The 21,557-nt window shown below is 51.1% G+C and overlaps 1 protein-coding gene across 7 annotated transcripts in view; it reads left to right on the top strand.

Annotated features, from left to right (window-relative positions):
* The window catches only part of PRR5L (proline rich 5 like), a 76,028-nt gene extending 55,769 nt beyond the window's left edge, over window positions 1–20,259 (top strand). For all 7 annotated transcript variants that reach the window (XM_028111372.2, XM_028111376.2, XM_028111374.2 and 4 more), the window contains 3 exons: window positions 370–510; window positions 2,755–2,881; window positions 17,517–20,259. In XM_028111372.2, coding sequence (XP_027967173.1) covers window positions 370–510; window positions 2,755–2,881; window positions 17,517–17,911 — 663 coding nt within the window. In that variant the 3' untranslated portion in view covers window positions 17,912–20,259. The remainder of the gene's footprint in view (window positions 1–369; window positions 511–2,754; window positions 2,882–17,516) is intronic.
* Window positions 20,260–21,557: the final 1,298 nt, after the last annotated feature.

Below are 21,557 nucleotides of genomic sequence, written 5' to 3'. Positions count from 1 at the left end.
GGTGGGGGGTGGGGGTCGGGGTGTTGATCTTTTCTCTCATTTCCCCCCATCTTCCTCTCTCTTCTTTCTTCCTGACCACCCCCGCCGCCGCCGCCCTCATGACAGCATGGCCCTCATTGATGTGTCTTGTATTATCTCGGGTCACTTAGGCAGGTTGAGTCACACCTTATCTTAAACGAAGCTTTCATTGGGAAGGAACGGGGCCAAGTCTTCGACTCTTTGGCAGTCCCCCCCACCCCGCGTTCTGTAGACACCTCGTCCTGTCCCATCCCGGTGTTCTGTCCACACTGGTTGTCCTGGATTCCGTGTGGCTGGCAGCATATCCAGCAGGCTCTCACCTCCCGGCCCTGCGCCCTCTCTCCTCTCCAGGGCCAGGAGCTGACCATCCGCCAGATCTCCCTGCTGGGCTTCCGCGACCTGGTCCTGCTGAAGGTGAAGCTGGGTGATTTGCTGCTGCTGGCCCAGTCCCAGCCACCCTCATCCATTGTCCAGATGTTGCTCATCCTGCAGGTGGGTGAGGCCCCACTGGAGCTGTGGCCACCAGGCCGGGGGAGGAAGAGACCCCTGTGGGACGGGGGAGGGACCAAACGACCTGAGCACCTTAGCTCAGCTAGTATGCTTCAGTGTCGTCGTTCCTGTTCCTTCGCACGTTTGTTCATTTTCTGTACCTCCACTGAGCCCCTGCGAGGCCCCTGGAGCTGTGTTGCCTGCTGGGATCCCAGTGCGGGGGGCGGGGTTGGGGCGAGAGAAGCACAGTCCTGTTCTTCAGGGAGCGGACACCCTCCCTCCTCGCCCGGGAGGCTCAGGTAGCACGGGACGGCAAGAGCCCCCCGCAGGTGAGCTCGAGCCAGACCAGGAGCTCACTGGAAGGTTCCCGGGGCAGGAGGGCATCCTAAGAGACTACAGCCAGAAGCGAGACCATGTCAGGCCCCAAAGCAGCCAGGCTGTCACCACTTGCTGGTCTTTCCTTGCCTCTCTCTGACGCCGCCTCTGCTGGCTGGCCCTGCCCGCTGTCTCTTGGACTGGGTGTCCCTGTCCTTTCCCCCTCCCTCTGCAGACTTGTGCTCCAGCACTGTGGTCCGCACCCGACCAAACATGGCATCATGCACACGGCTTACGCGTTGCCACCAAGTGGTGACCCAGACGGTCGCCTCTTCATCCCCATCCCAAATCAACAGTAGGAAGACAAGCTAACACTACTGGTTCCTGGCTACGTACCTGGTGCAGGCCGAGGACTTTATGTGGTGTTTTCTGAATCAGATCATCCAAATGACCACTTCGTGAGGTAGATAGTGGTGTTATTCCCATTTTCCAGGCGAAGAAATGGAAACCCAGGAAGTGTGTGCTTGTCCAAGGTCCCTCAGCAAGTGGTAGTAGGATTCTGAGCTCTGTGCACTCAGGGGAAAGAGTTGGATTGGTCTAGCCCCGGCTACATGACTCTCCTTTGCCAGTCAGCCATGACCTTGGGTCAGGTACCATAAGCATGGCCTCGGGGAGCCCAATCCTCGGCGCCATGCCATGGGTTGGAGGCCCATTACGGTTCATTCTGCATGTCCTCCCTTCTGACCCCTTCCTAGCCCCAACCCCAAGTCTTCTGCCCTGGAACCCCCTTCCCCAGGCTCCTTTGTGTTTCCTTAAGCCAAACCCCCTCCCTTCCACCGCCCCCAGCCAGCCCTGTCTTCGTGGGATGGAGTTGACGAGGGGCCAAGTCAGCTTGCGTACAAGGGAGCCCCCACCTTGCCCAGCCATCCCCGGCTTGTGTGACGGGCCCTTCTTGCTCCCCTCCCCAACCATCTTTTCCTCCAGTCCCCCCAAACTACAGCACAGTGGGGAGTTTTTACTTTTTAAGTGAGGGTGATGTAACCTCTCTTCCGCTCTTGAGAATTTGGTGGGACACTCTGTTGGGCTGAGCACAACTCTGCCCCCCTGCAGCCCCTCAACACAGAGCAAGGCTTCAAGTCCTTTCCAGAGAGAAATTGGATTCCCTAGGAATCTGCTGGTCTTCTAGAGAACCTGGGTCACTTTTGGTCTCCTTTTTAAAGGTTTTTGACCGTTGTCATTTGTTAGTTGGTGTTTGCTCGGGCTTAGCCCCGAGGACACCTGTCATGTTGGGCTTTGGAACTAACCCTTCATCTTGGGGCAAAATGTATGTCTAGCTCCACAGTGACTCTCTCTTTCTTCTGCTGTTCTGGATTTCTCCATATTCTGTCCCCTTTTCTTTTCTAGCCTCCTTAACAAGTGGCAGTAAGATGGGCTCAGAGCCAAAACAGCCTGCATTCTAGTCCTGGGTTACATGAGCCCTCTGGGTCTTAACTTTCTTGTCTGTAGAAGGGGGATGATGAGGGCCCCTGGCTCCTCGGGCTGTGGAGAGGCCTCCGTGCTTTGGCCCATGTAAAGTGCTTATGCAAAGCGCTTGCATGCCAAGTATGAAGCAGCCACTCTGAGGGTGGGCTGCGTGGTTGGGACCCGTCAGACCTCAACCCTGGAGCTGGTGTGAGGACAGTCCCGCCTGCCCGGAGTGGCTGGGGCCCGACGGGAGAAGCCACCACGGGGCACCGTTCTGATCACTGTGACCTGTGGCGAGTGACTGGGGCTTCGGGCCTCAGATTCCTTCATTCCAGCCACGAGGATGCTGTCTGCTGGTATCACGGCTCTGACTGTAGTAGGAGGGCTGGCGGGATTTGCTGGCTGAGTGCCAAGCTGGCCCTGGCCTCTTTTGACTGACCTTTGTCTCTCTTGGATGTTTATTTCCAGAGCGTTCACGAGCCCACAGGCCCCAGTGAGGGTTATTTGCAGCTGGAGGAACTGGTGAAACAAGTGGTGTCTCCTTTCCTGGGCATCAGTGAGGACCGCGGTGTCTCGGGTCCCACATCCGTGTCGGGTAAGGGGCGAGGCTCTCAGGCTGCGGGGGCCTTGGGGAGAATGCTGCCCGCGATGTTTTCCTGAGCCTGGATTGTGTAGCAAGCTCTTTGCTTCTCATGTGGGTCCCGGCTAATCTGTGCATGTTAATCACCTGTGCTTCCTGCTGGCCTGCGTCAGGGTAACCTCCCCGCTTGACGAGTCCTCCCCAGGGACTGATACTGCACCTCTGTGGTCTTGCTTGTCTGATCTGCATCTTTGACTAGTGGCTTTGATCTTTCCCGTGTGCCTGCAGTGTTCATTTTCCCGTATCTGATAGCCAGAAACTGGGCCAGATTGCAATGCCCCACACACACTTGAGTGGAAAAACCACCTGTGGTAGATTTTCCCTTGAAAGCAGCTTGAAATGGGAAGACAACTCATTTGGTGTATGGTCAGATGAAATGGAGCTGCTGTTCTCCCCCCACCCCCCCACCCACCCCTCCTTGTCCGTAGGTACCGCCAGGGCCTGCATGCCAGGGAAAGGCGAGCGCTCCTGGACTGGGGACAAGTCCGGTTTGTGGCTCTAAAACTAGCATTAGTGTCAGGCTCTGCACTTGGCACCCTGGAGAATCTAGAGGTGAATTGCATCTGTTCCTTCTCTCCGTGAAACCGCAGTCCAGATGGGGAAATAGCCATATAATAGGCTTATCATAAGAGACATTCCTCAGTTACCTTTTGAAATGAGAGCCCCCCAAATGCAGGAATTTCCCTATCTCCAGCAACCTTAATGGGACGCATATAGTATATGGTTCGTATATAGTAGGTACTCCAAAACATATTTGTAGATGTACCCCAAGGCAGGGGTGACCAGCACCTATACAGAGGTGCAGAGGCAGACAGGGATTCCCTGAAATTGGAATCTTTTGCCCTGCTCTCCTTGCTTCAATGGAATTGTAGCTGAGCGTCAGAGAAAAGGGCAGAAGAACAGTGTCCTGTGAGGTTCTGCGCGTTGCTGGGCCTCACTTCCGCAGAAGCAGGGCAGGCTGGCAGGTTTCCTGGCCGCTTCATGTGTCTCTGGAGACACCAGCATAGCCACGGCTGCCACACATCTGGGGTGCTGGCCCCAGCCCGCCTGCCGAGTCCTCCCCCCACCCCCGCCCTTCCTTCCTCCCTTGCTCACTCACTCACACCACCCAGGAGCTGGTGCAAGCCAGAGTGAGTAACAATGCCTCCTAAAGGAAAACCATCAGCCCTGAGTGGGGTGCCATGTTGCTCTGCCCTCCCTGGAGCCCGCCTTCTGGCTTTGGCCCAGCCCACGGGCTCACCAGCTCCCCGAGTTTGGGCGGGACGATCCAGGCAGATGTCAGGACACAAGCAGGTGAGCTGGGCCGTGGCAGGGACCTGGCCATCGGCTGGGCCTAGAGCTGGGAGTAAGGATAGATTTGAAAGTTTGTTCAGGGAGTACTTACTCTAAGAGGGGATGCCTTTGGCTTTCCACTTAAGCTCAGAATAATGCATACTTTTGGCAAATTTATAAAGTAAAGGCCTGAGGTTTTCTTATACCAAGGACAAGCCTCGCCTCCAGACTGTTGTCTCAGGAGGGGCAGAGGGGGAAGAAAATGACTCTTTTTGATAGTTTTATTATTATTATTATTATTTTAGCAAATGTGTCCTGAGGCCCTCCCCCTTGTGAGGTGAGGTGCTGCAGGTATACCCATGACTAAAATGGACCCATCTCTGCCCTGTGGTGCACACGGGCCGGTGAGCAAGTCACAAACGAGATCACGATGACTCATTAGTGTGCAAGGACTCTGATCAGGGGAAGCGCATCAGCCATGGGGCCCACGGCAGGGGTCCTTCACCCAGACTGGGAAATCAGGGGAGGCTCCCCGAAGGAAGTGATCCCTGAGATGCGTCTTGTAGGATGAATTTGAATTAGTCTGCCTTCCCTGTTTGCTCAGCTATCCCAAGCAAAGGGAAGGATCTTTGGGAGGGCTCTGGGGTAGGAGGAGGGGAACGGGAGGTTGGAGCCTTTGAGGAACTGAAAGACTTTCAGAGTTACAAAGTGGTTGGTGGCAAGGGAAGGCACAGGCCACAGACTACATCTTGGGCAGGCACTCTGCCGGGCGAGCTGGATACCCTACCACAGAGTGGGCACCACTGTACCCATTTTACAGGTGAGGCAAATGAGGATTAGGGTCACTCAGCTATTGGAGCTGGGATTTCAAAGCCCCATGTCGGTCACACTTTACCGGCTGTCCTGCATGCTCCACCCTCACCCCAGCCTCCCCCTGTCAGTTTCCAGAAGGTGATTGTGATTTTACTGAGGGGCAGCTGAGGAGGTGTCCTTCCCCGTCATTCCTTAGCCCAACAGGGTTCCGGGGCCAGACATTTCACCTCAAACCTCTGCATACTAAACAGCTAAAATGGTCACAATGGAGCCCTTCCCTGTTGAGGACACCCCTTTGCCAGATAAAGTGAGGACTCTCTGGGCATTAGTCTTCCCCTCAGTAGAATGGAGTCCATAACGTCTGCCCTGCCTGGAGGAAAGGAGTGTGGAGACCACCAACCGACGTGTAAAGCCAAGGAGGGCTTTGCCATGATCCGCTCAGGGCCCATCCAGGGCTGGGAGTGGCCAAGGGCAGTGGGAGGGCTCATCTCAGAGGCCCGCACTTACGCCTGTCATGTTGCAGGTGCTGCCCAGACGCTTGTCTTCCTTGTACGGCCTGCTGAGGGGAGGGTGCCGTGCTGACCTCAGTCTCAGACTCAGGAAGAAACCTCCTGGGGGAGGTAACCAGAGCCAGAGGAGTGGTTTCTCCGGGGGGAGGGGGGGGGCCCGCACCTGCCCAGGGGTGTCTTGACCCCACGGGGATTCTTGGGAAGTCTCTCTTCTTCTGAGCCAGGCCGATGGGCTTGAGGAGTGAGCCTCACCCACTGATACGCAAGACTTGGGAGAGAGAGAGAGGAGTCTGAGGCTCGTGTTGGAGGACGGCGTATGATGTATGGCTCTCTTCCAAAGCAGTCACTTTCCTAGGGCAGTGGGGATGTGGAGGTGAGGAGGAAGAGTTAAAACTTAAAAAAAAAAGATTGGTCAGAGGCTGGACCTACATCCTACCTTTCTAGTTCCCAAAGCTTCCAGACTGCTGCCCTGGCTGCTCCCAGGGCCCTTGGAGCAAACATGCAGACCACTCAGCATGCTGTGTTCTCCCACACAAAAGCGCTGGCTTCCCACAGATCTTCCTCCATTGTGTTTCCAGGGGGAGGGCCCTTTTCCTCAAGATACTGTAACTTCTCCTCGTGACAAGTAGGCTTTCATGGGCTTTCAGGTGCCCAGGCCTGGAGAGAGACGCCCACAATGGGCTTGGTGTGCAGAGGTCACAATACCCACATTATGGCAGCCACTCCTGCAAGCCTGGGAGATCAAAGGCCTGGGAACCGAGTCCCCCACAAAGGGGCTGAGGACCGCCTCATCCAGGCTCTGCTTCTCTGGGGGTTTGAAAGGAGCTGCCATTGCTGGCTCGGGTGCTGGGGGATGAATGCCAGAGCTCAGTGGGGCACCTGGGGAGTGAGGAAGGAATAAAGGCCCCCCCGGCCCCACCCTGTGTGAAAGGCAGAAGGAGGCGGTCTGGAGGTGGGTGCTGGCCGAGGTGGCAGGACCCGGCGCCTCTCCCAGCTCAAAGGGCACCACTGTAAGGAAAGGACCCATTTCAGCCCCCAGGGGGTGCCCACAGCTTAATCAATCTCTTTAAGGGAGAGTTCCTTCTCTGAGTGGCAGGGCCTGGCTTTCCCTGGTACAAATAAGAAGGAGGCGGGGAAGGTGGCGGGCAGCACCAGTGTGGGTAGCTGTCTCAGCTCCCGGCCCAGTATGTGGCCTGACCCCACTGGGGACGCAGCTGACGTGCTTGTCTGAGGTTGACTCTGGAGTCTGGTGGGAGCTTATCGAGGAAACACTGTCTGCCCAGGGGACTCAACACAGCCCAGCGGCCCCTGTGGTCTCTGTTCTGTCCACACCCAGTCCTGGGAACCAGAACATTCCACCCAGAAGGCAGAAGAGTCCTAGGCCGCTCCTGTGAGTCATGAGCAGGGAAGAGCCATCAGGAGAGAGGCGGGGCCGGCCGCAGAAGGAACAGGGCCTTGAAACCACAAGGGCCTGGCTTCAGCTGTGTGGCCTGGAGTAAGTTCCTTGATGTCTCTGAGCTGCAGAGGGCTGAGCACAGAGAAGGAAGAAGGGGCCCTGTCTGAGCACAGGACCCAGGCAGAGTTGCTCCCTGCTGTGTTACGGGCCCCAGCTAGAGGGTGGCCTGGCCTCCTTCTAATCACTCCAGATGAAAAATTGTGCCTCTCCCTGGGAAGCCCAGACCACATCCTGGCCCTTGCCGTGCTGGGTGGTCCTGCTTGATGATTTGTCAGTCTCCCCCGTAGACTGTCAGCTCGTTGGGGGCAGGGAACACGTGGGGCCCCTCGTACCCCAGGCCCTAGCACAGTTCTCGGCTCTGAGGGAGCGAGTGAGTGAATGTCTGGGTTCCGTCCGTCAGTCGCTCTGGAGCAGGCCCCTCCGAAATGACTGCTCTTTAGGACTTCTCCTGGCTCCCCAGCGAGCTCCTGCCTTTACCTCTGCCCTGTCATTTGTTGACCTTGTCTTTTTTAAATTTCGTTATAGTTACCATACAGCATTGTATTAGTTTCAGGTGTACAATAGAGTGATTCAGTAACTCTGTACTTGTTGACCTTGTTCTAACAGATCCTTGCGTGCAGGCTTCCCAGGGGGCACAAGCGGGGGCTCCACCGTCAGCCCTCGGCTTGAATCCTGCTTCCATCACTAACTGGCTACAAAGTTAGTTAGCATCTTGACTTCAGGTTCCTTTTCTGCAAAATGGTCAGAAGACGAGCATGGCGGTGAAGCACCTCCTTTTTTGATACAGTACCTCGCCCACAGTAGATGCTCAGCTAGTGATTGCTCCCAAGACCCTACCCCCCACCCCATACAGGCACACATGTACACGCACGTGCTCTGGGCTCGGGCCCCTGTGGCGGGTCCCGTGGCAGGTTCACATTTCTCCATCTCAGCAGTGACCACAGTGTTTTGTAGGTCGCAGCTCAGAGTGTTTGTTGAAGGAGGGGGCAGGTGTCATGGGACCCCTCCCCACTGTGTTTCCAGCTCTCAGCAGCACCTGAAGTGGTCTCTCTTGTTTTTGCTCCCTGTTAACCACCCCCCGACAAGGACTTTGGGCCTTTGGGCTAACACAGCATGAGAGAGACGGATAACGGCAGGCACCCATCTGAAACACGTTTTCTGGCTCATTCTGCCAGGCTGGGGCCCCTGGAAATCATCAAACAGATCGTCATTTCTTCCAGAGATGCTGCGCGGGTCCACCGTCTGTCCTCCAGGCCCTCAGCTTACCCTGTGTCCTGGGCCTAGCCTTAGCTCCAGCTCGCTCCTCTTCCTGGGTCTGCGTGTGAGAAAGGCTCACCGGACCGTCTAGTCCAGCCTCCGGCCCAGCTAGTTGAGGGTTTGGGCCACAACAGATTTTGCAAGTGCCAATCATTAGGTGCTTGCTTCTAACGGCTAGCAGGAGACAAACGAATTCTTTTCAAGGGCATTATTTTTTTTTAATTTTTTATTGTTATGTTAATCACCATATATTACATCATTAGTTTTTGATGTAGTGTTCCATGATTCATTGTTTGTTCATAACACCCAGTGCTCCATGCAGAATGTGCCCTCTTTAATACCCATCACCAGGCTAACCCATCCCCCGACCCTCCTCCCCTCTAGAAACCTCAGTTTGTTTTTCAGAGGCCATCATCTCTCATGGTTCGTCTCCCCCTCTGACTTACTCCCCTTCATTCTTCCTCTCCTGTTATCTTCTTCTTTTTCTTTTTTCTTAAAATATGTTGCATTATTTGTTTCAGAAGTACAGATCTGTGATTCAACAGTCTTGCACAATTCACAGCACTCACCGTAGCACATACCCTACCCAATGTCTATCACCCAGCCACCCCATCCCTCCCACCCCCCACCACTCCAGTAACACTCAGTTTGTTTCCTGAGATTAAGAATTCCTCATATCAGTGAGGTCATATGATACATGTCTTTCTCTGATTGACTTATTTCACTCAGCATAACACCCTCCAGTTCCATCCTCGTCGTTGCAAATGGCAAGATCTCATTCCTTTTGATGGCTGCATAATATTCCATTGTGTATATATACCACTTCTTCTTTATCCATTCATCTGTCGATGGACATCTTGGCTCTTTCCACAGCTTGGCTATTGTGGACATTGCTGCTATAAACATTGGGGTGCACGTACCCCTTCGGGTCCCTACATTTGTATCTTTGTGGTAAATACCCAGTAGTGCAATTGCTGGATCGTATGGTAGCTCTAATTTCAACTGTTTGAGGAACCTCCATACTGTTTTCCAGAGTGGTTGCACCAGCTTGCATTCCCACCAACAGTGTAGGAGGGTTCCCCTTTCTCCACATCGCCGCCAACATCTGTCGTTCCCTGACTTGTTAATTTTAGCCATTCTGACGGGTGTGAGGTGGTATCTCATGGAGGTTTTGATTTGGATTTCCCTGATGCCGAGTGATGTTGAGCACTTTTTCATGTGCCTCTTGGCCATTTGGATGTCTTCTTTGGAAAAATGTCTGTTCATGTCTTCTGCCCATTTCTTGATTGGATTATTTGTTCTTTGGGTGTTGAGTTCGATAAGTTCTTTATAGATTTTGGATACTAGCCCTTTATCTGATATGTCATTTGCAAATATTTTCTCCCATTCTGTCGGTTGTCTTTTGGTTTTGTGGACTGTTTCTTTTGCTGTGCAAAAGCTTTTTATCTTGATGAAATCCCAATAGTTCATTTTTGCCCTGGCTTCCCGTGCCTTTGGTGATGTTTCTAGGAAGAAGTTGCTGCGGCTGAGGTCGAAAAGGTTGCTACCTGTGTTCTCCTTTAGGATTTTGATGGACTCCTGTCTCCCATTTAGGTCTTTCAACCATTTGGAGTCTATTTTTGTGTGTGGTGTAAGGAAATGGTCCAGTTTCATTCTTCTGCATGTGGCTGTCCAATTTTCCCAACACCATTTGTTGAAGAGACTGTCTTTTTTCCACTGGACATTCTTTCCTGCTTTGTCAAAGATAAGTTGACCATAGAGTTGAGGGTCCATTTCTGGGCTCTCGATTCTGTTCCATTGATCTATGTGTCTGTTTTTGTGCCAGTACCATACTGTCTTGATGATGACAGCTTTGTAATAGAGCTGGAAGTCCGGAATTGTGATGCCGCCAGCTTTGCTTTTCTTTTTCAATATTCCTCTGGCTATTCGGGGTCTCTTCTGGTTCCATACAAATTTTAGGATTATTTGTTCCATTTCTTTGAAAAAAGTGGATGGTATTTTGATGGGGATTGCATTGAATGTGTAGATTGCTCTAGGTAGCATTGACATCTTCACAATGTTGGTTCTCCCAATCCATGAGCATGGAACGTTTTTCCATTTCTTTGTGTCTTCTTCAATTTCTTTCATGAGTATTTTATAGTTTTCTGAGTACAGATCCTTTGCCTCTTTGGTTAAATTTATTCCTAGGTATCTAATGGTTTTGGGTGCAATTGTAAATGGGATCGACTCCTTGATTTGTCTCTCTTCTGTCTTGTTGTTGGTGTATAGGAATGCCACTGATTTCTGTGCATTGATTTTATATCCTGCTACTTTACTGAATTCCTGTATGAGTTCTAGCAGTTCTGGGGTGGAGTCTTTTGGGTTTTCCACATACAGTATCATATCATCTGCAAAGAGTGAAGAGTTTGACTTCCTCTTTGCCAATTTGGATGCCTTTGATTTCTTTTTGTTGTCTGATTGCTGTGGCTAGGACTTCTAATACTATGTTGAATAGCAGTGGTGAGAGTGGACATCCCTGCCGCGTTCCTGACCTTAGGGGAAAAGCTCTCAGCCTTTCCCCATTGAGAATGATATTCGCTGTAGGTTTTTCATAGATGGCTTTTGTGATATTGAGGTATGTACCCTCTAACCCTGTACTCTGAAGAATTTTGATCAAGAAAGGCTGCTGTACTTTGTCAAATGCTTTTTCTGCATCTATTGAGAGGATCATATGATTCTTGTTCTTTCTTTTGTTAATGTATTGTATCACGTTGATTGATTTGCGGATGTTGAACCAGCCTTGCAGCCCAGGGATAAATCCCACTTGGTCGTGGTGAATAATCCTTTTAATGTACTGTTGGATCCTATTGGCTAGTATTTTGGTGAGAATTTTTGCATCCATGTTCATCAAGGATATTGGTTTGTAATTCTCCTTTTTGATGGGCTCTTTGTCTGGTTTTGGGATCAAGGTAATGCTGGCCTCATAAAATGAGTTTGGACGTTTTCCTTCCATTTCTATTTTTTGGAACAGTTTCAGGAGAATAGGTATTAATTCTTCTTTAAATGTCTGATAGAATTCCCCTGGGAAGCCATCTGGCCCTGGGCTTTTGTTTCTTGGGAGATTTTTGATGACTGCTTCAATTTCCTTAGTGGTTATAGGTCTGTTCATATTTTCTATTTCTTCCTGGTTCAATTTTGGTAGTTGATACATCTCTAGGAATGCACCCATTTCTTCCAGGTTATCTAATTTGCTGGCATAGAGTTGCTCATGATATGTTCTTATAATTGTTTTTATTTCTTTGGTGTTGGTTGTGATCTCTCCTCTTTCATTCATGATTTTGTTGATTTGGGTCATTTCTCTTTTCTTTTTGATCAGTCTGGCCAGGGGTTTATCAATCTTGTTAATTCTTTCAAAGAACCAGCTCCTAGTTTCGTTGATCTGTTCTACTGTTCTTTTGGTTTCTAGTTCATTGATTTCTGCTCTGATCTTTATTATTTCTCTTCTCCTGCTGGGTTTAGGCTTTATTTGCTGTTCTTTCTCCAGCTGCTTTAGGTGTAGGGTTAGGTTGTGTATTTGAGACCTTTCTTGTTTCTTGAGAAGGGCTTGTATTGCTATATACTTTCCTCTCAGGACTGCCTTTGCTGTATCCCAAAGATTTTGAACAGTTGTGTTTTCATTTTCATTGGTTTCCATGAATTTTTTTAATTCTTCTTTAATTTCCTGGTTGACCCATTCATTCTTTAGTAGGATGCTCTTTAGCCTCCATGTATTTGAGTTCTTTCCGACTTTCCTCTTGTGATTGAGTTCTAGTTTCAAAGCATTGTGGTCTGAAAATATGCAGGGAGTGATCCCAATCTTTTGGTACCGGTTGAGACCTGATTTGTGACCTAGGATGTGATCAATTCTGGAGAATGTTCCATGGGCACTAGAGAAGAATGTGTATTTCGTTGCTTTGGGATGGAATGTTCTGAATATGTCTGTGAAGTCCATTTGGTCCAGTGTGTCATTTAAAGTCTTTATTTCCTTGTTGATCTTTTGCTTAGATGATCTGTCCATTTCAGTCAGGGGGGTGTTAAAGTCCCCCACTATTATTGTATTGTTGTCAATGTGTTTCTTTGCTTTTGTTATTAATTGCCTTATATAATTGGCTGCTCCCATGTTCGAGGCATAGATATTTGCAATTGTTAGATCTTCTTGTTGGATAGACCCTTTAAGTAGGATATAGTGTCCTTCCTCATCTCTTATCACAGTCTTTGTTTTAAAATCTAGTTTGTCTGATATAAGGATTGCCACCCCAGCTTTCTTTTGGTGTCCATTAGCATGGTAAATGGTTTTCCACCCCCTCACTTTCAAGCTGGGGGTGTCTTTGGGTCTAAAATGAGTCTCTTGCAGACAGCATATTGATGGGTCTTGTTTTTTAATCCAATCTGATAGCCTGTGTCTTTTGATTGGGGCATTTAGCCCATTTACATTCAGGGTAACTATTGAAAGGTATGAATTTAGTGCCATTGTATTGCCTGTAAGGTGACTGTTACTGTATATTGTCTGTGTTCCTTTCTGATCTTTGCTGCTTTTTGGCTCTCTCTTTGCTTAGAGGACCCCTTTCAATATTTCTTGGAGGGCTGGTTTCGTGTTTGCAAATTCCTTTAGTTTTTGTTTGTCCTGGAAGCTTTTTATCTCTCCTTCAATTTTCAATGAGAGCCTAGCTGGATATAGTATTCTTGGCTGCATATTTTTCTCGTTTAGTGCTCTGAAGATATCTTGCCAGTCCATTCTGGCCTGCCAGGTCTCTGTGGATAGGTCTGTTGCCAATCTAATGTTTCTACCATTGTAGGTTACATATCTTTTCTCCCAAGCTGCTTTCAGGATTTTCTCTTTGTCTCTGAGACTCGTAAGTTTTACTATTAGATGTCGGGGTGTTGACCTATTATTATTGATTTTGAGAGGGGTTCTCTGTGCCTCCTGGATTTTGATGCGTGTTTCCTTCCTCACATTAGGGAAGTTCTCTGCTATAATTTGCTCCAATATACCTTCTGCCCCCTCTCTCTCTCTTCTTCTTCTGGGATCCCAATTATTCTAATGTTGTTTCGTCTTATCGTATCACTTATCTCTCGAATTCTGCCCTCGTGATCCTGAAGTTGTTTCTCTCTCTTTTTCTCAGCCTCTTTATTTTCCATCATTTGGTCTTCTATATCACCGATCCTCTCTTCTGCCTCATTTATCCTAGCATTTAGTGCCCCCATTTTTGATTGCACCTCATCAATAGCCTTTTTGATTTCGACTTGGTTAGATTTTAGTTCTTTTATTTCTCCAGAAAGGGTTTCTCTAATACCTTCCACGCTTTTTTCAAGCCCAGCTAGTATCTTTAAAGTCATGAATCTGAACTCTAGGTCTGACATCGTACTAATGTCCGTATTGAGTAGGTCCCTGGCTGACGGTACTACCTCTTGTTCTTTTTGCTGAGGTGATTTTTTTTGTCTTGTCGTTTTGTCCAGAGGAGAATAGATGAATGAAAGAACAAAATGCTAACAGGTTTACAACGTCCCCAGCAAATATACTGTATACAAATCAGAAAAGACCTGAAACCAGGGGAAAAGAAAGGGAAAGAAAGAAAAAAGAAAGAGAAAAAAAAAAGAAAAAAAAGATAAAAACAAAAACAGAACAATACAAAAAAATCAGAATATGATCAAATATGATCAAGCTAGTGCATAGATCAGTGCCACACACTAGATTTTGGGCGTATTTTGGTCTGTTAGAAAGAAGTGCCTCCTAAAATTTTAAAGGAAGAAAGACATACATGTACAAAATAAGGGTTGATACAATGAAGGGATGGAAGATGACTGTAAAGATGAAAATTATAAAAGATTTTATAAAAGGAGCTGATAAGATAAGAAGTTGTTTGAAAAAAGAAAGAAGATTTAAGAAAAAAAAAGGAAAAAGGGAGAGAATTTGATCAGGCAGGAGACTAGAACAAAGCCATACACTAGTGATTTAGGGTATATTTTGATCTGTTAGAAGAAACTGTATCTCAAAATTTTAAAGAGAGAACAACTTATATATATATGCCAAAAATAAGGGTAACTACTATGAAGGGATAAAATATGACTCTAAAAATGAAAAATAAAAAATGTTTTTTTTTTTAAAAAAGGGATTGATAAGATGTTGGTTGGAAAAGGGAAAAAGAAAAATAAAACAGTTATCAAAAATTAACTTTGATGAACTAATGAATCATGGTAAAAAAAAGCCATGAATTCTATGTGCAGTATTCCCCTAGCGCTGGAGTTCTCCCGTTCTCCTTGATCGGTAAACTTGGTCTTGGCTTGCTGGCTGTTCGTGCTGATCTTCTGGGGGAGGGGCCTGTTGCTGTGGTTTCCAAATGTCTTTGCCGGAGGCTGAATTGCCCCGCCCTTGTCGGTCCGGGCTAAGGAATCTGCTCGGGTTTGCTCTCAGGAGCTTTTGTTCCCTGCAAGCTCTCGGCACAGCTTTGGAGGACCAGGGCAAAAATGGTGGCCTCCCAATCTCCACCCGGAGGAGCTGAGAACTCGGGGCCCCGCTCCTCAGTGTGCCCCCAGAGAAAAGCAGTCACTCCCGTCTCCCCGGTCTCCGGCTGCATCCGTGCTCACCCGGCCTGTGACCGAGCGTTGCTATCTCTGGCACCCGACCCCATGTGGAGTCTCCAAACCCAGCAGATCCCTGCGGTGCGTTCCCGCGCCGCTCCTCCCCGGGGGAGGGAGGGGAGTCTCCTCAGCTCTGCCGCTTGTTGGGTCCCTGCTGGAGGAGCAGTGGCCCTACTGGGCGGATCACAGTTTATGGCAACCCCGAGCTGAGAGCCCGCGCCTCGGCTCTGTCTCTGCAGCCAGCTTCCCCGCTCATCAGGTATCAACCTGGGAGCTCTGGCGCACTCAGGCACCCCCGGTTTTTCTGTGACCCCAAGGGTCCTGAGACCACACTGTCCCGGGAGGATTGTACCCCCTGCTTAGCCACTGCAGCGACGTCCCTCAGCCGAGCCAACTTCTAAAAGGTCTGATTTTGTGCTCCGCGGCTCTATCACTTGCCAGAAGCGGCCGACGGAGGCCCTCTCCCCCGCCGTCTATCCTCCCGAATATCGCCTTGGATTCACTTCTCCGCACGTCCTACCTTCCAGTAAGTGGTCGCTTCTCTGTTCAGAGTTGTTGCTACTCTCCTCTTCGATCTCCTGTTGAGTTCGTAGGTGTTCAGAATGGTTTGATCCCTATTCAGCTGAATTCCTGAGACCAGACGAAATCTAGGTCTCCTACTCCTCTGCCTTCTTGCTCCGCCCCCTCAAGGGCATTATTTTTAAGGATGGTTCTTTAATGGGACCCCGGCTTCTTTGAACCCTTCTGGTGCCTCTGTCTTATAGTTACCGATTTTTGTGATCATAAAAGTAATACATGGTTATTGTAACACTGTGGGAACATTATAGAAACGTTGAGGGTATGAGCCCCCATGCTCCCGAGAGAACCTCGGCCAATGCTTGGCATGGATTCTTCCTTCTCAGTTGCTCCTTGCCATTTTGTCTCCTATTTGTTCTTCCCCAAAGAGAAGAGCCACTGACCCAGCCCTCCTGGCCAATACCAGCCTCTTGTTCGGCACCTCCTGGGGGATAGGGTTTGCTTTCCCTTTAGAAACTAGGTCTTCCCCTGGGATCCTGTCCGTGTGCAGGAACACCACCCCTGTCCTGCTTCTCCCCTGCTGCCCACTGCCTCCCCCTGCTGAGAAAGGGATGGGTTTCTTTTGGGATCTTTGGAGTCTTAGGGACGTGGGAGCCATGGAAAGCTGGGCCGGACGGGATGGGGTAGGTGGCTGGCCAGCTGGGAGAGGTATGCACTGGTAGAAAGAGGGACGTGTAACAGAACCCACTTGGTCCTCGGCCCTCCATTCTCACTGGGGTCCTCCAGCCGGCTCATGATACAGATGCAGTGCTGATGTAGGGGAAGAGGTGGGGTGCCTCTTAAGGAGCAGGGGGAGGTAACCGCCCTGAGACCGAGGGGATGTAGGCTTGTCATGGCCCTGGCTTTCCTTACTTCTGGCCCCTCAGGCTCCAACCCTGCGTAGCTCCTGCCAGGTGCATCTTCCTGGAGCACAACCCCCAACCTGCCCCATGCCCCCATGGCTTGTCTGATCACAGAAGTTTCCATCTGGCTTTCAAGGGCCCTCCTGTGATCAAGGGCCCTCCTGCCTGTTTGTGCACGTCTCCACTGTTTCATGTCTTCCATGTTCCAGCCAGGCCGTGGCCGGATGGCGCACCTGGCTCAGCACTGGAGATGCTGTGTGTGTCCAGCATCTGGAATGATGCTGTCCCTCCCCCCAGCTCCAGTGTACGTCCTCCCTGACACATGGATCCGCTTTTTCCTGCCTCGAAACCCCTTGTCCTTCCCTGGAGATACTCAGCCTATTCTAGTTCTATGTGCTTCATGTGGGGGTGTCTAGGAAGAGCAGGGTCTGCAGTGAGACCTCACTTCACTCCCAGCTGTACTGCAGCTTAGCTGTGTGCACGTAGGTCAATTATCCACCACTCTGATACTCCGTCTTCTCATCTGTAAAGTGGGGGCTGATAGCATATCATGACTTAGGTCAGTTTTTAGGAGGAGTCAAAAGATGATTGCATGTCAAGGCTTAGCGTAGTTTCTGGAATGTGCGGAGTGCTCAGGCAGCAGCGGTTTTCCAGTAATTTGAGGCCAGGCCTCGTCTTCGGGGTCTGCCTCCACGGGACCATCTGTGGAGCCTCGCCCATCCCTTGATGGTGCCAGAGGCTGCTGGAATCGCATATGACTTGAACAGAATGCAGGTCACAGCCCCTTGATCTGGTGGGAGGGGCACTGTGGTCCCGGTCAGGATGATTTGGAGGATGTCCCACGGCCCTCGCTTTGACAGCTGAGGTCCCCTAAGCTGGACTTAGGCTTGAGGGGCTAAGTCATCTGCTGTCACTGGGGAGGCCCCTACTTCCTGCTGAACAGAGCCAGAGCGTGTCTTCTAGAAGTTGGTCCAGCCAGTGTCCAGGCCTTTAGAGGAGACTGGTTGAAAGGAAAGGTAGGGCGAATGCAGTGAAGCTCAGGCGGCAGCTGGGAAAGAGGGGAGACGCCCTAGACCCTGACACGCCCTGGGAAGCCCTCTGGGGCCCCCCGCTCTGTCCCCACGTGTCCACGCTTCAGGTTCCCTGCCTTTCAGCACGTCTGTACCTCAAGCTGTTCCTGGGCATGGAGCCACCACGTCCCTGTTGCCCCAAACACAGGTTTTGGCCCCCCTGCCCAGTGACAGTCTTTGCTGGTCTTTCTCTTGCAGCCAGACGCCACTCCAGGGTCCGGCCCAAGGTCGCGGTCCTGAGCTACGCCTGCCCGACCCCCGCCCTCAGCCGGCCCCTGAATGAGACGGCCCTGACCCCCCTGGCGGAGCAGGAGGGGGAAGCCTACCTGGAGAAGTGTGGCGGCGTCCGGCGGCACACGGTGGCCAATGCCCACTCGGACATCCAGCTGCTGGCGATGGCCACCATGATGCACTCGGGCCTGGGTGAGGAGCCTGGCGGGGAGGACAAGGGCCTGCTCCTGCCGCCCAGCTTCTCGCCACCGCACCGGCAGTGCTCCAGTGAGCCCAACATCACCGACAGCCCCGATGCCCTGCAGCAGGGGGCCGCGGGCAGCCAGGGGGACTCCGAGCTGAACTGTGCTTCCCTTGGCTGAATGCCCACCCCTGGGACCTCCCAGCCCCGGCCTGACCACCGGTGTGAGCACGGCTCCATCCCCCGGGCAGGGGCAGGTGGGGCAGAGTTCCCCAAGGGGCTCCTCCTGAAGGCCTAGTCCAAGTGCCCCGGTTGTGAACCTCTCTGTTTTCGTGACTGTGACCCCCCTCTTGGCAGCCACACAGACCCGACTGCCTGATGCTCACTTTCTGCTTGCATGACTCCGGATCCTCCTCTGGGGGCTCTGCCCTCAGATCAGTGCTGTCTGACTCTCCCTACGATATCGCCCAGGGCCGCTGGCCTGAGGATAGCGGGAGGTCGGCTGAGCCACACATGGAGCCCGCAAGGATGCGTTGGCCTCCGGAGAGCCCCTGTAGGTTCTTGTGATGCGAGGCTGCCAGGAGAAAAGAGGTGGTAGAGCGGTACCTCTCCTCCCCTGCTCTGGGTGGAGTGAAAGCAGGCAGCGACCCCTGCCAAGCAGGATACTGGGAGCGCACCTTCCTTATTTTACTTTCAGAATTCCTGGAAAAGAGTTGTCCCTCTGGCGGGTGAGGGTCATTCTCATCGGTATCCAGATCCTCCATGCCACCTTTAACTTTTGGCCCCGGGGGACCAGCCGGCTGGAGAAACGTCCTCTTTGATGAAGCCTCAGTGCTCCCCTCTCTGGCCTCCTTCCAAGCTCAAGAAACTAACCTCCCTGGTGGAGTAGCTGGTGCCTTTCAGAAATTGACCATTTTCCTGTTGTGGGTGCGGGGCCAGTGGATGCCAACCGAGTAGTCTGTTCCTGGATTTGACTTGAATTTTTTTAATGTGCATCGTTTCAAAAAAAAAAATTGTTTGCAAATATTTGCACGTAGGATCTTGCATTGCTCATTTCCAAGGGCGTGTGTCTCCAAACTAGAAAATAAACAGCCCCCCCCCCACTTAGGAAAAGAGCCTGGAAGTGGTTCAGGGTGCAGGTGATCCGTGGTGGGTAGGGCTCATCAGCCGCAGAGTGCTGGAAGCAGCTGGACTTGAATCCAGAATGAGCGTCACGGTCTGTATCACTGAGGTAGGGAGGCTCCGTTTGCCTCAAGAGCAGAGGGTCGTAGCAAATGCAATGTCTCAGTGCTTTACAGTAGGGGAAAATGGGGGGAGATGTGGGCAGGACCTTTTGGAGAGAGGTTCATTCCCTGTGATTAAAGAAGTGCCTGGAATTTCTAACATCTGAGCTCTCAAAATGCTGTTTGGGGCAGCAGGCTTTGGTACTGTGGTGAATCCTTAACACTGCTCCCTCCGGGTCTGGGCTTTTTATCCACCTAGAAGCCCTCTTCTCTTTGTATTTGCCTGGTGGCCCCACCAATAACAGCTCCAGAAAAAAGAGAAGGCTTTCCTGAGTCCTTCTGGTACCTTCTAGATGTCCTTTTAGTCCTTGGAAACTGTTAACGAGACATGAGCCAGCTTGGCTTCCAATCTGGCGGGAGGTGGCTGGGCGAGGGCGAGAACAGTGTGAGCCGCCAGCAGGGAAGGCGGCCTTCTAAGCATATCTAAGCCTTGACGGCACATCCCTTCTGGGTGAAGACCTGGAATATGACCAGAGTCATGCTTTGGATGGCTTGTACTTTTGGGAAGTTAGTTTAAAACGCTGTCTCATTTTTATTCTTCTAAGAATGTGGAAGAGAAATGTCCAAAGGAGACCTTCTGGGAATTTCAAACAAAAAAAATCTCTGTGTATGTGTTGGATGAAGTCCACAAATTGACTAACGTGCATTAGCGATAGAACATCAGTAAGTAACAACATGATGATTTATTTGACTGATGGTGTCTGTCCTTACTGGTACACTTAGCGCTCGGGACTAGTATTTATCGATCCAGGCGAAGTCATTAATCATGCTTGGGTATGCTTTTTTAGTTTCCGGCGTTAATGATATATACGCTTGTAAATGCCTTGTCCTTATACTAAACGCCCCTGATGAGGCCAGCAACCGTTGGTTAAACATGTGAGCTCTTAGGCTGAGAACGGGAGTGTCAGTAGAGACCCAGTGTACTTAATTGCTGATGACTGTTAGCCAGTTTACAACTTCACCTTTGATGTCCATGCCTGATCCTGCGCCGTGGGTATTTCAGACTGTACAGAGACAATTTTGTTGATGTTTATGGGCATTTTAGCCTTCAGACCTGTCGCGAGAGCGACGGCGGTGGTGCTGGCAAGCACTTTTTCTCCCCTTACGAGACGAAGCTAGGATCTTCTGGTTGCCTTTTAATGACAGGAAGCTATCACGACTCCAAGCTCTGGGTGTGCTCACGAACCAAAAACCTTTCATGTCTGTTTCCAAAACAGATTCAATAAACGTCATTTTGTACACATCATCCCGTCCCCGTGCTGTGTGGCTTGACTGGACCTGCGAGCGCTGCAGTCCCCGGGCTCTTCATGCATCCTGCCCTCACGCTCTCTGCCGGCCTCTCCTGCCTCCACGTCCCTTTTCCTGTTGCCTCCACTCCAGGATTCGGCAGCAGCCTTACCTCGGCCGGTGTCCCCCGGGTTTTGTTTGCCATCCTCAGCTGGACTGGCAGGTCATTTCCGGGACAAGCAGCCTGTCTGCAGAGCTTGAAAAACACCGAACAAAGTCTGGGAAGGCCAGTTCTCTTCTAAAACCAGCTTGGGCTCTTCCTGAGCATTTGACACTTACCGTGACTCCTCATGTACTCTCTCTTCATATACTCCCCTCCGATTCGGTTTGGCAGACAGAAACTTTAATCTGTAATCTGCTACTCTCTGCATAGGCTTTCCTAGGACCGCTGGAGCAGAGTTGACCTGAGATTGAAGGCTTATTAGTAAGAGCATTCAACGCGGTGTGACCCAAGCTGATTGAGGATCCTGGGGGATGCAAAGCGGGGCATGTCCCTTCGTGTTGAGCCTTCAGAGGCCGTAAGGCGAGAGAGAGCTGTGCTTCGGTGGATTTCACCTCATTGATGCACTGTCACGTCGACTCCTGCATCTGCTCAGCTACCCACCGAGTATGTGTGGAGCTGCCATCGTGTTGCAGGCCCTTCTCTTGGTGCTGGGGATGCAGCAACGGACAGCCAGGCAAGGGGCCTGCCTGCTCTCCTGGAGACCATCCAGCGGGGGAAGGCTGGTGATCAGGTCAACAGGCGCATTTCAAATAACGACCCAACACTGGGGGACATCAAATGACAAAATGCAGTGGCTGGGGGAGAGGAGAGGGCGGCCCTGGGTCCGGTGGCTAGAGAAGTTCTCTCTGCTGTTGACTCGAGCCAGCCTTACGATCGGCTTCTGTTGCCTGTCCCTGCCATCACAAGTGACCACAGATGGTAATGGCATTGAGTGGTTTAAAACCACACACATTCATTATCACAGTTCTGTAGGCTGCAGTCTGACGTGGGTCTCATGGGGCTAAGATCAAGGTGTTGGCAGGACTGTGCCCCTGGCTGGAGGCTTGGGGAGAATGCATTCCCTCCCCTTTGCCAGCTTCTGGAGGTCACCTTGGGCTTCTGGGCCACCTCCTCCAGTGTCAAAGCCAGCAACGGTGGGGGGAGCCCCTCAAATCAAGTGCATCGCAGCAGCCATACATTCTGTCTCTCCGCCCGCCCCCCACCCCATGTTTAAGGCCCTGTGATTCCCATCAGGCCCACCCAGACAACACAGC

The sequence above is a fragment of the Eumetopias jubatus genome, unplaced genomic scaffold (assembly GCF_037043125.1).
Source record: "Eumetopias jubatus isolate StellerSeaLion01/CBP00866 unplaced genomic scaffold, mEumJub1_p1.0 scaffold_13, whole genome shotgun sequence".
NCBI classification, from domain to species: domain Eukaryota; kingdom Metazoa; phylum Chordata; class Mammalia; order Carnivora; family Otariidae; genus Eumetopias; species Eumetopias jubatus.
This window is presented reverse-complemented; position numbering and strand designations above follow the sequence as displayed.